General features: G+C 42.0%; 1 protein-coding gene across 1 annotated transcript in view; it reads left to right on the top strand.

Annotated features, from left to right (window-relative positions):
• The window catches only part of ORAI2 (ORAI calcium release-activated calcium modulator 2), an 87,363-nt gene extending 71,650 nt beyond the window's left edge, over positions 1-15,713 (top strand). Inside the window, exon 3 of the mRNA XM_077480523.1 lies at positions 13,123-15,713. Within this exon, the coding sequence (XP_077336649.1) occupies positions 13,123-13,671 (549 nt within the window). The 3' untranslated portion in view covers positions 13,672-15,713. The remainder of the gene's footprint in view (positions 1-13,122) is intronic.
• The last annotated feature ends 1,946 nt before the right edge of the window (positions 15,714-17,659 follow it).

Raw genomic sequence — 17,659 nt, 5'->3', positions numbered from 1 at the left:
CCCATCTGTGCCACCCATCCGTGCCATCTTATCTGTGCCCATCCCACTCACTGCGATGTGCCCAGATCCTCAGTGCCCACTTGTGCCCCCTAAAAGTGCTGCCTACCAGTGCCCACCAGTGTCATCTGTCAGTGCCATCTGTCAGTGCCCACAGTACCACCTATCGGTGCCCACAATCAGTGCCTGGACAGTGCTGCACATCTGTGCCCATCAGTGTCATCTACCAGTGCCATCTATCAGTGCCCATCTGTGCCACCCATCCATGCACCCATCAGTGTCATCTTATCAGTGCCGCCTTGTCTGTGCCCATCAGTGCCGCCTTATCTGTGCCCATCGGTGCCGCCTTATCTGTGCCTATTAGTGCCGCCTTAACTATGCCTATCAGTGCCCACCAGTGCAGCCTATCAGTGCCCACCAGTGCAGCCTATCAGTGCCCACCAGTGCAGCCTATCAGTGCCCACCAGTGCAGCCTATCAGTGCCGCCTCATCAGCGCACTTCAATGAAGGAGAAAAATGACCTGTTTGCAAAATTTTATAACAAACTATTAAACATGATTTTTTTTTGCATCTTTTTTTGTTTGTTTAGCAAAAAATAAAACTCCCAGCTGTGATTAAATACCACCAAAAGAAAGCTCTATTTGTGGGAAAAAAATGATAAAAATTTCATTTGGGTATAGTGTTGTATGCCCGCGCAATTGTCATTCAAAGTGCATCAGCGCTGAAAGCTGAAAATTGGTCTGGGACTGAGGGGGGTTTAAGTGCCCAGTAAGCAAGTGGTTAAAGAGGAGTTTTAGCCATGTTTCCAAATATTAAATGTCTGTAGCTATGAAAACATCGGCTGCTGTCTTTTAGGCTGAGCGTAGCGTCTTTGGACGTGTTTCCAGTGTTTTTTTCTGCTCGTTTTTATGCATGATTTTTATGCGTGTTTTTGTGTTTATACAGCATTTTTTCCTTATTAGCTTATAAAGAAAGCGATCAACTGTTGCATCAGTTGTTGCTAGGTTTTTCAGCTTTTATTTCTTTTTTATTATTCTCTTATTATTTTTTTGTTAGGGTAAGAGTTAAGATTAGGTTAGGATTAAGAATTGGGGTTAGGATTTTAATTAAAAGTTAGGGTTTTGGTTAGGGGTTAATATTTTATTTATTGTCTTATTATTAATTTATTTATTTTTGTTAGGATTAGGGTGTTAATACTACTGCTACTACTAATAATAATAATAAATGAATAAATAAATGTAAAATAAATACACAAATAAATAAAAACAATCATAAATAAATACAATCAAGTAATACTATGTAATAATAAATAAATAGTTAACCCCTAACCCTTTAAAAAAATAAATAACAATAATATTAAACACCCTAACACAAAAATAAATTATTATTATTATTATTAATACACATTATTGTTATGATTAATAATAATCATTTATACGTGAAAAGAAAATATTTTATCTAATATCTTATTTTTAAGGTTATGGGTTATTTATTTATTATTACATATTATTTACTGTATTTATTATGCTTTTTAGTTATTTGTGTATTTATTTTACATTTATTTATTCATGTATTACATTTTTTTTTGCATTTGAGCAGAAAATCACACAAAAATTCATGACAAAACATGGAAGTACAGAAAAGCTCAAATCACTTGTTTAAATTATTTTTCTATAGGGGGAAAAAGTGCCAAAAATGCACATATCTGCCCAATTTGAGATACAAAAAAAAGCTCCAGAACTCTTTTGAGCTTCAGGCATTTGGCTTCAGGAGACTTGGAGTGGAGATGTGAACCATCTCTATAGAGAATAATTAACTGCAACTGCTGACTTTTTAATAAACAGGCACTCACCTGTCCCAAGATCCAGCGATATGCTTACACGGTGCCATCATCTCAACTGTGGGCACCCGGCTTTGACCGATGGCAGCTTCACAGCTAAGTGCCCACTGTGCCTGCGTGAGCCGCACCGCACATTGTGAATGGTCCTCTAGTCTTCTGAGACCTGTGACGTGTCCCAGAAGACTACTAGAAGGGTGGGGGAGAGGAGAACTCTGCTCGGGAAAATTCTACAGTTGTCTCATGAACAGAAGGTAAGGTCTTTGTATTATGACTTTGGTTCCAGTGACCACTAAGAGGCGTTTCTGCCTCCTTTTTTGAAGAGATTTCCCCTTACTTACTTCTGTGTCTTTGGGACAGGAAGTGATGGAAAATGTCCTCAATGGTACACCGATATAAACCAATATTCTATAATCTATCAAAAACTATAGAAAAAAAAAAGGTTTTGCTTTTAGATACATGGGGAAAATATTTATTTAATCCCCTGCAGATTTTGTAAGTTTGCTCACTTACAAAGAAATGAAGGATCTATAATATAAATGTTATAAATTGATTTACAGTTCAGTGAGTAATATAGATATTTGATCCCCAAGCAAAACATGACTTGGTGGAGAAACCCTTATTGGCAAGCACAGAGGTAAGACTTTCTTGTAGTTGGATGCCAGGTTTGCACACATCTCAGGAGGGATTGTGATACATTTTTCTTTACAGATCTTCTCTAAATCCTTGAAGCAGAGTTCCACCCAAAGAGGGACTGCCACTTATCTGATTCCTCCCCCCCTCCGGTGCCACATTTGGCACCTTTCGGGGGGGAGTGGACACCTGTCTTTGACAGGTACCCTGTCCTCACTTCTGGGGAGACTGGGACATGGCAAAGTACCTTACAGCTCGGTCCCCCTCCTCCCTCCCCTTTTGCCAGGCCAGTAAGAAAGTGTAACACACTTCGCACATGCACAGTAGGGTCCCGGCTGTGAAGCTGAAAGCATACACTGCCGGGTTCCCTTACTGGCAATGGAGACGGCAGCACTGACAGCAAAAACATGAGCTTTGGTTCCAACATCACTGGACTCCAGGACAGGTAAGTGCCCTAATGTTAAATGTCAGCAGCTACAGTATGTGTAGCTGCTAATTTTAAATTTTTAAAGGTGCGGGCGGACCTCCGCTTTAAGGTTTCTTGGCTGTCACTTGACAACACGCTTCCTCCAAAAAAAATTCTGATATGATTAAGGTCTGGAGACTGGCTAGGCCTCTCCGTGACCTTAATGTGCTTTTTCTTAAGACATTCCTTTGTTGCCTTGGTGGTATGTTTTGGGTCATTGTCATGCTGAAAGACCCGTCCATGGCACATTTTCAGTATTCTGGCTGAGGGCAGAAGGTTCTTATCCAAGATTATACAATACAGGGTTCCAGTTCATTGGCCCCTCAATGCGGCAAATTCGGCCTGTACCTTTAGCAGAGAAACACCCCCAAAGTATCATGTTTCCACCTCTGTGCTTGACTATAGGGATGGTGTAGTTTGGGTCATAGTTAGCATTTTTCTTCCTCCAAACACGGCAAGTCAAGTTAATACCAAAGAGCTCAATTTTGGTCTCTTCTGATCACAGCACTTTCTTCCAATCCTTCTCTAAATCATTTAGATGTTCATTGGCAAACTTCAGAAGAGTCTGTACGCATGCCTTCTTGAGGAGGGGGACCTTGCGGTAGCTGCAGGAATTCAATCCATGGCGGCATATTGTGTTCACAATGGTTTGTTTGATGACTGTGGTTTCAACTGCGTTGAGATCATTCACAAGCTCCTGCCGTGTAGCTCTGGGAGAATCCCTCACCTTTCTCACGATCAGCCTTACCCAATGAGAAGAAACCTTTCATTGAGCTCCAGGCAGAGAGCGATTAATGGTTATTTTGTATTTTTTCCATTTGTGAATAATTGCTCCAGCACAATTGCTCTCCTTCTCACCAAGCTTCTTGCTGATGGTCTTGTAGCCCAGTGGTCATCAACCCTGTCCTCAGGGCCCACTAATAGGCCAGATTTTATGTATTGCCTTGGGAGATGCAGACTAGAATACTGCAATCACTGAGCAGCAAATTATATCACCTGGGATGTATTTCAGTTATCTTGCAAGCCTGGCCTGTTAGTGGGCCCTGAGGACAGGGTTGATGACCACTGTTGTAGCCCATTCCAGCCTTGTGCAGGTCTACAATCTTGTCTCTGACGTCCTTTGAAAGCACTTTGGTCTTGCCCATGATGATGGGTTTGAACAGAAGAAAGAGATACTGTCGACAGATGTCTTTAAGCCTAGGTTTGCATTGATATGACTTGGCATGCAATTTGGCATGCCAAATGGGAGGCCTTTTGCCTGTAATAGCACCGCCTGAATTGGTGCAGCGATGATTTTGCAAGGCCGCGCCATTGACCTAAAGCAGTTTCTGTACTACTTTTGGGGACTTTAGGAGGTGATTTGTATAGACACCTGTGCAGGTACCCACATAGATGTCTGTAAAATCCCCCCCCCCCCCCCCCAAGTCAGATATCATTGTCGGGTTGAATTTCTATCCCGCAGTCAGTGTGAACCTAGGCTTATACACATAAAAGGTTGTCATTAGGTGCATCTTCTTAAATTGACAGAACTAATCTGTGTACTACATGAGCACATACTAAATCCAGTGTGTGAGAGCCAGAATTATTGTTGGTTTGTATGGGATCAAATACTTATTTTACTCACTGAACTGCAACTCAATTTATAACATTTGTATCTTGTGTTTTTCCTGGATTTTTGGTTGATATTCTGGCAGTTATTTACTAAATCTGAAGAGTACAACATCTGCTGCAGCTCTGCATAGTAACCAATTAGCTTCCAAGGTTTATTGTCAAAGCTAAGTTGAACAACCGGAAGTTAGAAGCTGATTGGCTACCATGCACAGCTGCACCAGATTCTGAGTGCTCCAGTTTTAGTAAATCTACCCCAATGTCTTTATCATTTAAAATATACCTATGATAACACTTCTAGACCTTTCATTTCTCTGTAATTGGGCAAACTTACAAAATCTGCTTGGCGATCCAATAATTATTTTCCCTATTGGATGGTCAACCACCGAACAAAAAATAAAATGTTTTAACTTGTGTGAAATTAAAATGTCTAAGCCTTTTATATTTGTATAAATTGCTTGGATATTACCAATGTTTTGAGAAGTGGAATTTTTACAGTCAGAAGGCAGCTTACATTTCTCACTAAATAAGGAGACATTTCTTGTCTTGGAAAGTAACATTTTAAACTTGAAAGAACAAACAAATCCTCAAGGAATGTTTTGAGGTGGTAAGATATACTACATTTTGCCAAAAATGACGATAACATTTCCTGTGTTGATAGATCAGCAGGATTCATTCAAAATTCTTTCATAGTTAAAAGTAATGTCTCCATGAACCTTTCATCCATTCTGCTATCTTTGATAAAATGCTTTGTAAACACTTGTGTTTTATTTACAAAGTTTTTAACCACTTCAGTCCTGGAAGGATTTACCCCCCCCCCCCCCCCCCCCGTCCTGACCAAAGCACTTTTTACGATTCTGCACTGCGTTGTTTTAACTGAAAATTGCGCGGCCGTGCGACATGGCTCCCAAACAAAATTGATGTCCTTTTTTTCCCACAAATAGAGCTTTCTTTTGGTGATATTTGATGACCTCTGTGGTTTTTATTTTTTGCGCTATAAACAAAAAAGAGCGACAATTTTGAAAAAAAATGCATTATTTTTTACTTTGCTATAATAAATATCCCCCAAAAATATATAAAAAATAATTTTATTCCTCAGCTTAGTCTTCTACATATTTTTGTTAAAAAAAATCACAAGCGTTTATTTATTGGTTTGCACAAAAGTTATAGCGTCTACAAAATAGGGAATAGTTTTATGTCATTTTTATTAAAAAAATATTTTTTTTACTAGTAATGGTGGCGATCAGCGATTTTTATCGTGACTGCGACATTATGGCGAACACATCAGACAATTTTGACACATTTTTGGGACCATTGGCATTAATACAGCGATCAGTGCTATAAAATTCCATTGATTACTGTACAAATGTCACTGGCAGTAAAGGGGTTTACCACTAGGGGGCGGGGAGGGGTTAAATGTGTCCTAGGGGAGTGTTTCTAACTGTCTGGGGGATGGGCTGTGTGTGACATGACACTGATCGTTTGCTCCCGATGACAGGTTTACATCGGCATCTCCCCCGTGGCACGATCGTGTGTATCCCCGCGGCGATCGAGTCCACGGGTCCCGCAGGCACGGTCACGGAGCTCGCAGCAGGCGCGCACAGCTGAAAATTGAAAGTAACGTATGGGTACGTTACTTTGCCCAGCCGTGCCATTCTGCTGACGTATATTTGCCGACATCGGTCGGCAAGTGGTTAAAAAAGTGTATTTCTAGACAGTGAAGCTATAAGGTTAATCTCTTTTGGAGTCTCCTAGACACAGAAAGAAGGATGATGTAGGATTAAAGTACAGTGTATATAAAAAGTCTACACACCCCTGTTAAAATGTCTGGTTTCCTGCGATGTAAAAAAAAACGAGACAAAGATAAATTTCAATGTGACCTATAAACTGTACAACTCAGTTGAACAAACTGAAATCTTTTAGGTGGAGAGAAGTAAAAATAAAATAATATGGTTGCATATATGTGCACACCCTTAAACTAATACTTTCTTGAAGCACCTTTTGATTTTATTACAGCCCTCAGTCTTTTTGGGTATGAGTCTATCAGCATGGCACATCTTGACTTGGCAATATCTGCCTACTCGTCTTTGTAAAAACACTCCAAATCTGTCAGATTGCGAGGGCATCTCCTGTGTGCAGCCCTCTTCAGATCACCCCACAGATTTTCAATCAGATTCAGGTCTGGGCTCTGGCTGGGCCATTCCAAAATGTTAAAGGGTAACTTTATTTTCATGGGGAAAAAATAGCAAATAAAGAAAAAATAATAATATAGCACATATAATTTAATATCATATTGTTATTGAATGTTATTAAAAATTACCTTTCCTTTTCAATCTGCAGCCACTGTCATTCTCTGAGAATGCATTGCGATATGACTACCTGGAGTTTTCTGTACACAGAGTGTGTACTGAACGCTCCCCAGAAACATCATTTCCTGCTTGTTTTCCCAGAAGTCTGCCTAAGATACAAGTCAGATTCCAGGCATCCCCTGCATCAAAAATGTCATTTTTGGAGAGATACTGTCAATAGGAGCACGTCTAAAGGGATGCAGGCCCAGCAGATTTCCTCATTAGTGCCCTGCAGCTGCACACTTGACAGTTAATTATGAAACCACTCCCATTACATTCACTCAGTACAGAGGCACAGACAAACACACATGGATTTCTTCAGAATAACAAAAGATAGGAATCTGCAACAAATGTTGTTATAATCCTAGCAATGTACATGGATAACCCAGAGGGGAATGTTTTTTCCTCAATAAAAGTGGAGTTATGCTTTAATCTTTTCCTCTTCATGTTCAGTTTTCTAGCCGAAGCCTGAAGGTTTTGTGCCAATATTGACTGGTATTTGGAACGACTCATAATTCCCTCCTACCTTGACTAAGCCCCCTGTTCCAGCTGAAGAAAAACAGCTCTAAAGCATGATGCTGCCACCACCATGCTTCACTGTGGGTATGGCGTTCTTTTGGTGATGTGCAGTGTTGTTTTTGTGCCAAACATATCTTTTGGAATTATGACCAGAAAGTTCAACCTTGGTTTCATCAAACCATAACACATTTTCCCACATGCTTTTGGGAGACTTCAGATGTGTTTTTGTAAAAATTTAGCCGGGCTTGGATGTTTTTCTTCGTAAGAAAAGGCTTTAGTTTTGCCACTGTACCCCATAGCCCAGACATATGAAGAATACGGGAGATTGTTTTCACCTTTACCACACAGCCAGTACTTGCCAGATATTCCTGCAGCTCCTTTAACCACTTCATTTGGCTGGCAAAAGACCAGAGCAATTCGGCACTTCATAGATTTAACTGACAATTGTGTGCTCGTGCGACGTGGCTCTCAAACAAAATTTACATCCTTTTTTTCCCCCACAAATGGAACTTTCTTTTGGTGGTATTTGATCACCTCTGCGTTTTTTATTTTTTGCGCTATAAACAAAAAAGAGCGACAATTTTGAAAAAAAACACAATATTTTTTACTTTTGCTACAATAAATATTCCCAAAAAATATATAACAAAACATTTTTTTTCCTCAGTTTAGACCGATATGTATTCTTCTACATATTTTTGGTAAAAAAAAAAATCGCAACATCTGAACAGATGCCGATCACCTGCCAGTTTTTCAGCATGTCTGTTTGACATAAGCCGAAGTGGAAGTAAACTTCCATCGACTGTTTGTACCTATAGGTAAGCCTATAATAACATGCGCCGTTTAGGAGATATTTGTAACGGAACGTCCCACACTCCGCTTGAGTGCTTCCATCATATACCGTTTCATCCAGTCTGAATATAGATATTAGATATAGCCGCATATTACAACCAAGACAGGACTCGTTTGCTTTATTTGAACAAGAATACTGGCTTTTATACACTTGAAAAGAAGGAGGTTCCCCCTTCTGCTTATATTACCCTAACAATACAAACTGTAACCAGAAACATAAATTAACATGCGCTAATTAACTAGTCATTTGGCCAGCCTAAGTGACTCAGAGCTCTGACCTTTCAGGTCAGACTTGTCTCCTAGCTCACAAACTACAATGCACATTATCATAAGTATAAACTCAGGACACCTTCACACAATAGCAGACTATCCGTCTCCTATATTGTACAGAGGCCAATGTGATCAGCTCTTTCAATTAACATGTATAGTTCAGAATCAAATAAACCAGGAATAGTCTTTTGTATATTTCCTGGGAAATATTATGGATAGATATTACTGTCCCATTTGCTTGGTCACCCTGTGCCCCTAATAGACACAGGGACACTAATGCCGCATACACACGATCAGACTATCCGGTGGACTTAGTCTGGTGGACAAACCGCCGTAAAGTCTGCCGGACTGTCCTAACGAGCCGACCTGCCCACAAACGGAACCTTCCGGCGGACTTTTGAAATGAACAGACTTGCCCGCACACACGGAGGAAAGTCCGTTCATTTTGAGCGCGGCTCCAGGTAGCCGGGACTAGCGAAGGAAGTCAATGTCGCTGCCTTCAGTGGCGAGATTGACACATCACTGGCCCCGTCACCTGGTATGGACTTAAAGGGGAAGCCCTACACCGAAAAAACGGCGTGGGGGTTCCCCCCTAGGTCCATATCAGACCCTTATCCGAGCACGCAACCCGGCCGGTCAGGAAAGGGGGTGGGGACGAGCAAGCCCCCCCTCCTAAGCCGTAGCAGGCCGCGTGCCCTCAACATGGGGGGGTGCTTTGGGGAAGGGGGGCCGCACGGCCCCCTCACCCCAAAGCACCTTGTCCCCATGTTGATGAGGACAAAAGCCTCTTCCCGACAACTCTGGCTGTTGGTTGTCGGGGTCTGCGGGCGGGGGACTTATCGGAATCCGGGAGCCCCCCACCCTATATGAATGAGTATGGGGTACAATGTACCCCTACCCATTCACCTGTGAAAAAAAATGTAAATAAAACACAACACACAAGGGTTAAAAATAGTTTATTGCACAGCTCCGGGGGTCTTCTTCCTTCTTGGGGGGACTCCTCCGCTATCTTCTGCTAGCTCTTTTACTAGAGGAGGAGCCCGTCTTTCTTCTTCACCATCGCCCGGGCACACACACGGCCGTATTGTCCCCCGGACAAATTTTGATGCAAAACTACTTTCTAAGTCCTCCGGACTTTTGGGTAAAAAAAAGTCCGCCGGAACCCACACACGGGGGGGGACTTTTCCGCCAGATTGTTTGATCGTGTGTATGCGACATAATACATAATAGAGCATTGAGAGCTGAAACAAAGGTTTCCCTTAACAAACCAGGGCCCATAGTCAGTAAGCGGCTAGCATTCAGTCCCCTCCAAAAGCCTCTCTTATTGTTGAGTCTGTTACAATATTTACTGTATATGCAGCCGATTACGTCAGCGGGGCATGCGCTGTGAAGGAACAGCCACCTGTGCATTTTATTCAGAGCTCCGTGCCATGACCGATTGTTCCCATGCAGCTCCGGCCAATCACAGCCAGGGTCCACGGACCCAGAAGAAAGACGGGTGAAGATGTTTGCGGCCTCCAGCTGTGACAGTGAGGGCTTCGTTTGCAGGTAAGTTTCACATAATGTGCTAGTATGCAATGCATACTAGCACATTATTAGTTCACTTTGCAGGCCAGGTCCAAAACAAACAGGTCTGTAGGACAGGCTGCTGTACACACTGGCCGAATGTCGGCCAGTTCAACAGAGACAATATTGGTCCGTGTGTACCTACCTTAAGTGTGCTAAGTGTAATTACTATGAAAGTGCACATACAAATAACACTCAGCTGTAATGTGATTTTTTTTTTCTCAACATTTTGAAATCAGAAATGTGGTTGCTGTAAGTCTCTAAACAGTGCAATAAAGGGCGAATGACCTATGCACACCAAACAAATGATGTGAAATTCAGTTTATCTTGCGATTCACATACCCATGCCACACTTCACAGTTAGTGCCAGTTCACACTGGGACGACTTAGCCACCTGACAAGTTGCGTCCCGTTCTGTACAATGGAACTGTTCTAATCGGAGGGAAGTACAAGGTCCCTGTACGACTTTGGGGGCGACTTGAGGTGACTTTCATTGACTTCTATAGAGAAGTTGTTTTGCAAGTCACCGCAGCTGTCGTGTCCAGGTCGCCTGAGGCAGTCGCGCTGCAAGTCGTGCTGCCTCAGTATGAACCGACACTTAGAAACAGACTCGTTTTCTGGTTGGGCACCTATGCTTTGCAATCAGTATGTGTCACACACACACACCCATGTACATTATGTGTCCTATTACTTTTTGGTACCTTTAAAATTTCAATAGAAACCCAACACGCTAAAGGCAATGCACCTGCATTATAGCACATCACAACACACAGTAGCATACTACCAAGTGTTAACATGTTTCTGTGCCATCTGTCTGCTAATTGGACAGAGGTAATGATGTTGAGTCATTATCTATATAAGTAGCAATCCAGTCAAAAACTGTCTAAGCTTAAATCTGCTCTCATCCCATTCTAAGCCCTCTAATAATTACCCTATATAGAAGAGATGTGTATACTTACTTATTCCCTGTGCACTCCAGTCCAGTCACATTATCTCCTCAGCGACCAGCTTCAGTGAAGGGAGTTTACCAGCAACAGCTGGAATGCATGTAGTGATGTCATCCATAGGATTACTATGGGGGCATCCGTTGTCAGCTGTCCCTCCTCTACACTAAAGATGGCACTGGGAGTGGATCATGTGACGGAACAGGAGCGATGTCAGAATAGGTAAGTATAGACATCTTTCCTCAACAGGGTAGTTAGTATAGGACTTAGAATGGAGGTGGGAGCAGGTTTAAGCTTAGATAAGACCTCTAATTTAACCTCTAGGGTTCCGCGCTATAGCTGAATGACGGCTACAGCTTGGACCTAGATTGCTGGGACAACATCTATTGACGTGCACGAGCAGCCTGCGTGCCCCAGGTGTGCTCTGTGATCAGCGAGTCTATGAGACTCGCTGGATCACAGATCGGAGTAAGGGGTTGATCCCGACCCCTTACTACGTGATCAGCTGTCAGCCAATGACAGCTGATCACGTGATGTCAACACAGCCGGTAATCTGCTGACAGCATGAGGAGAGAAAAAAAGCCGATCACCGGCGGCAGTGAGTCCCACTCACTGCGATGTGCCCAGATCCTCAGTGCCCACTTGTGCCCCCTAAAAGTGCTGCCTACCAGTGCCCACCAGTGTCATCTGTCAGTGCCCCCAGTGCCATCTGTCAGTGCCCACAGTACCACCTATCAGTGCCCACAATCAGTGCCTGGACAGTGCTGCACATCAGTGCCCATCAGTGTCACCTACCAGTGCCACCTATCAGTGCCCATCAGTGCCACCTATCAGTGCCATCTATCAGTGCCCATCTGTGCCACCCATCCATGCACCCATCAGTGTCATCTTATCAGTGCCGCCTTGTCTGTGCCCATCAGGACCGGCTTATCTGTCCCCATCAGTGCCACCTTATCTGTGCCTATTAGTGCCCATCAGTGCAGCCTATCAGTGCCCACCAGTGCAGCCTATCAGTGCCCACCAGTGCAGCCTATCAGTGCCCACCAGTGCCACCTAATCAGCGCATATAAATGAAGCAGAAAAATTACGTGTTGCAAAATTTTATAGCAAACTATTAAACATTACTTTTTTTTTTGTTTGTTTTCATTTGGGTACAGCGTTGTTTGACCACTCAATTTTCATTCAAAGTGCATCAGCGCCTAAAGCTGAAAATTGATCTGGACAGGAGGGGGGTTTAAGTGCCCAGTAAGCAAGTGGTTAAGTAAGCTGAATGCAGAGAGCTGACCATGGAAGAAGCAATGTTGAATTGGGTAATAGGTAGTCTGCCTGGCTGAGCAGTTGGACAAAAGTGTGTGACTCACTAGAATGGATGAATAGAATTACAAATGTTTTGACAGGCAAAAAATTTCACGAATATTTGCCTATAGTACCACAAAGCAAAGATTTGTATAAATGGTTCTCATTCTTTCAGACAGGAAAATTAGTTATTTTATTTTTACCTGAGTGCCTCATTTGGTCTAATGTCACCTGCCATTTGGAGTTTGAGGATAAGGTCAGTACAGCACCCTCCAATGGGATTCTGTAACATTATCATTTTATCTAGGGTGTATCTTTGTACCTATTAATCCGTTAACTGTCAACAACTGCATTTGCAATTCTTTCCAACTAAACATTAAGGCGTAATTTGTTTTATTTCAATGTTACTATTACAAATTAAGCTTGCAAAAAACTTTTTTTTAACACAATGACATTATGGGGTTGATTTACTAAAGGTAAATAGACTGTGCACTTTGCAAGTGCAATTGCGCCAGAGCTTACTATGTGTATATATATAATATATGTTGTATATGCCCTTTTGAAGTCAGGGCATCCTAGTTTGTATAATATTGTTTTGTCTGAGAGGTGTGTTCGGAAAAAGAATTACAACCCCCCCCCCCCCCCCCCCGCCATTTATATATATAAACAGGAAAATAGGAGTATTCATGGTAAAACAAAGCAGGTTTTTCTTTTTATATCTGTTTCCTGTAGTTGTTTTGCCCTTTAAAAGCTTTATAATTATAATTTATATGTGTTGTTCTTTTCTAGGTGGCAATGGTGGAGGTCCAACTAGAGATGAAATATGACTACCCCCAGCCATTGCTCGTGGCATTTAGTGCCTGCACTACTGTACTGGTGGCTGTTCACCTATTTGCACTTCTGATCAGCACATGTATCCTTCCCAATGTCGAGGCTGTGAGTAATATCCACAACCTGAACTCTGTCAACGAATCCCCACATGATCGCATGCATTACTATATTGAGCTAGCCTGGGGCTTCTCCACAGCTCTCGGGATTCTCCTCTTCCTGGCTGAGGTGGTTCTTCTGTGCTGGATTAAGTTCTTACCCATCGACTCTCCCCAAGTCCGCAATGAAACAGCCATCTCTCAGAAACCAAGTGGAAATGCGGGATGGAACTCTGCACTAGTCTCCACCATCATCATGGTCCCCGTTGGTATCATCTTTGTCATATTCACCATTCACTTTTATCGCACATTGGTGAGGCACAAAACTGAGCGCCACCACCGAGAAATCGAAGAGCTCCACAAACTGAAAATCCAGCTTGACGGACATGACCGGGGCATAAATGTGGTGTGAAGATGGAGGAGCGACAAAGTTATTCAGCAAGTGCCACTGATCTACCCATCGGTCTGTGTTGCTGCACAGTTTGGAAAGCTTGGTCTTTTTACAGTGCCCAGACTTATAGCCAAGTGACTAAAAGATTGAATTGCTCCATGCTGCAGCTCATATGTATATTCTTACACCTACTACTGAAAATAGATATAGGAGAAAAGGGAAAATCTACATTTTTGTTATAAGAATGGAAGCATCTGTATACAGTTCTAGGCAAATACTATACAAATGCAAAAACTGAATAAGTGCCATAAACATTTTTAAAGTAAACCTGTGCTTTGCCCCCAGGTTAAATTTAATATAGACCTCCTTAGCAGTGTATAATGAATGAATGAATGAAATACTTATATAGCGCACAATGCGAACTGAATCGCCTCTAGGCGCTGTAAATATACTTACCTTCCTTTCACTTACTCACTCCTCTGTTCAACCTCCAGGAGTGAATGATAGACCTGTGTAAGGTACAGGTCATTCTATTCATAGAATACAAAAGGCAATGAACTCACCATGCGGCAGAGTAGTAACATGGAGTAAATCACAAGCTCTTTTATACCTGAAAGTGCCATGTATCTTAATCAGCTCCTGGTGCTAAACGGAGCAGTGGGAGAATCAAGAAAACGTAAGTATATATTCTGGGACTTAGAGCAAAGCACATGTTTGCTTAAAGAGTGTCCAGATCCAAACACAGAAATGTCATATTGTTTACCAGTCCTTAGATGCAGTGGCTGCATTCATTTTTTTTTTCCAGCTTTATTGTCCTTTATCCTTTATTGGTAATCCTGCAAATTACACACTCGCTGACCCTGGGTTGTTACATTCACTTATTTCACTGTATCTGGGGAGGGAGTCAGGGTTGTCACATAGGCTGTGACTTCAAAAGTCTGCCTTTGTTCACCTTTATAACTTGTTTAAGCCTTCTAGTTCAGATCAAAGGAACTGACAAAGACATTGCCATTCTGGCAAAAAACGGCAGGTGTTTTCTGTACTTGCTGAAAAGGTTCTTAGCCTGAAAACCTAAAAAGGAAAACAAATGCAGCCATCATATCTAAGGACTGTTAGGCCGCGTACACACGCGGGGACTGTTCGGCCAACTTTGTCCGTCAAACAGTTTCGGCAAACAGTCCGCTCAAAATTAGCATGGACGGACATGGCCACACACGACGTACGAACAGTTTGCTGAAACCGTGCGCGATGACGTGAATGGCACGTACGACGGGACGAAAAATACGACGTCCTATACACTGCATTATAACATTCGGCGTGTAAAGCCTTTCTGAGCATGCGCGGAACTTAGTTTGTCGAACAAGCCTACACACGAGGGAACTGTTCGCTGAAACAAGGTTTCAGCGGACAGTTTTTCGGGAAATTCCGAAAAACCTTGTTCAGCGGACTGTTCGCTGAAACTGTCCGCTGAACGCCCACACACGGGCGGACTGTCCGCTGAACAGTGTTTCGGCGGACAGTCCGCCCGTGTGTGGCCGAACAGTCCCCGCGTGTGTACGCGGCCTTAAGCTGCAATATATTACACTTCATTTTGGGGTTTAGTTATACTTTAAGGCACTAAATACTGTACCATCAATGTCTTGGCTTGTGTTTAATTAACTTTTCACTGTACGTAGAACCACAGTTCTGCATTTTAGGCAAGTCTTTTTAAAAGGCCAGTACATTCAAAATTGCTATTCATTTTTGTATAGGTGCAAGGTACTCTGCTAATTGCTGCCAGGTCTGCTATGACAAATTTGAGGGGTCCCACCTGCTGTTCTTGTTTACAAAATTATTTTTTAACGTGGAGCGTAAAACAGAAGGTGTGAACATGCTCCTGTTCTAGTAGCAGATGTGGAGAAACACTGGGAACTGCCCTCTGCTGGAGTAGCCAAGAGATACAGGAAAACAGAGAGGGTGAATTAGGTCACTAGTCAGTACCTGCAAATTAAAAACTCACTTCTTGGGTAGTCTAGCACTTTAAATATGATATATATATATATATATATATATATATATATATATATATATATATATATATATATATATATATACTCAGTAAACAGTCCAATATTTTTGCCTGCTATTTTTACAGTCTACAATATTTGATGTTTTAATATATATATTCATAAAGTATAACTATAACAAATACATCTATAAGTGCACAAATATTGGTACATAGAATTAGATTCAGTAAGCAGGCTAGTTCAAAGATTATATATTTATTTGAAACACATGAAGACAGAAAAGGGGTTATTCCATTCAGTGGAGTCAATGCAATGCCAACATGAACCAATCAAATGAGGTTCTTATGGTTTCACATTTGTCATTTGCTAGTTTGGGAATGGCAGCACATGCATTGTTGGGATTTCCACTTTTATAGAATACCTCTACAATAGGTCCTACTGTCTACAAAGGTTAAGGTTTCACCTTATCTAATAACATGGTGCCTTGTATTATAATAGTAGATAAAGCTTTCATAGAGGGGAGTTATTTTATGTGTTGCCTGTTTTTTACTTTTTTTTTATAACTTTGCATTGTATCCTGTAGTATGTGAAATGTAGATTTGCAGAAGAATTTATCATAGGTTTGTAGTAAAGGTACCCATAGACATGAGATAATGTCTCTTGAATGATGATCTTTGTGAGCTAATGAAACTGATACACTTTCATATTTCAAACATCAGTATCAGTCTTATCTGTTGTGATAGCCTGTGCCATGTACCCCGTCCAAATATTGAGAAAAAGCATTGAAATTAGATTTATAGAAAATCAACAGAGATCATTATCTAAGAGTCTATGGAATGTACTCTTTACTCACAGAAGAAGGGCTAGACCACCATCTATTTTTAATTACTTTTCAGCAGCTTATTCATTTTTACTGTGGGAAACAAAGAGCTTGATTTATTAAGGTTGATTGTAATATAGCTGTTTAGCCTGTACCTTACAACCAGATATAACAATAGATGGATTTACTAAAGTGAGACACTAGATGAATAGTTCACTTTAAACATGCAATCATGTAAAGGAGTCTGTTTTCTAAAACTGAACTTCAGAGATTCCACTAAATACACAGAAATACATACACAATCAGCCATAACGTTCTGTTCACTGACAGGTGAATAACGCTGATTATCTCATTACAATGACATTTAAAAGTCGGTGGGGTATATTAGGCAGCAAGTAAACATATTGTCTCAGGAGTTGAAGTGTTTGAAAGCAGAAAATATGGGCATCACAGTCTGTTGTGTATGGTGTTGCATAGCTGAAGACCAGTCAGGGTGACCCAAGTCCTCAGCCAAAAGTGCCTACAATGGGGACATGAGTATTAGAATTGGACCACTAAGCAACAGAAGAAAGTTACCTGGCCTGACAAATCACGTTTTCTTTCTGCTTTTAACACATGTGGATGGTCGGGTGCATGTCGCTTACCTAGGGAGTGGATGGCACCAGATTGCAGTATGGAAAGTTTGCAAGCTGGCTAAGGCAGTGTGATGCTTTGGGCAATATTCTGTTGGGAAACCTTGGGTCCTGACATTCATGTGGAAGTTACTTGACACACACCACATACCTAAACACTGTTACTGACCAAGTACACCCCTTCATGGAAACGGTATAGCCTAATGGCAACGGCCTCTTCCAGAGGGATTATGCGCCTTGCTATACTTCAATAATGGTTTAACTACTTCCCACTTGGCCAATGTACATAAACGTCTGGGTGGACGCTCTCTCCTTCTGAGTGGACGTTCAGGAACATCCCTCAGAAGGAGGGGGATCACACGAGCGGCCTGCACGGCGGCACGATCCTGATGCGCTCGTGTCACCCGGACACGGCACATTTCTGATCAGCAGGGGGGCTCTGTGATTGGCCCTCCTGATCACATGACCGCTGTGTACAATCACAGCCATCATGTGATGCAAACACAGCCGGTTGCTAGGCAATCGGCTCTCCTCTCCTCACACAGAAGTTG

The sequence above is a fragment of the Lithobates pipiens genome, unplaced genomic scaffold, assembly GCF_037356315.1.
Source record: "Lithobates pipiens isolate NorthernLeopardFrog02 unplaced genomic scaffold, aLitPip1_a1.2 Scaffold_16, whole genome shotgun sequence".
Lineage (NCBI taxonomy): Eukaryota > Metazoa > Chordata > Amphibia > Anura > Ranidae > Lithobates > Lithobates pipiens.
This window is presented reverse-complemented; position numbering and strand designations above follow the sequence as displayed.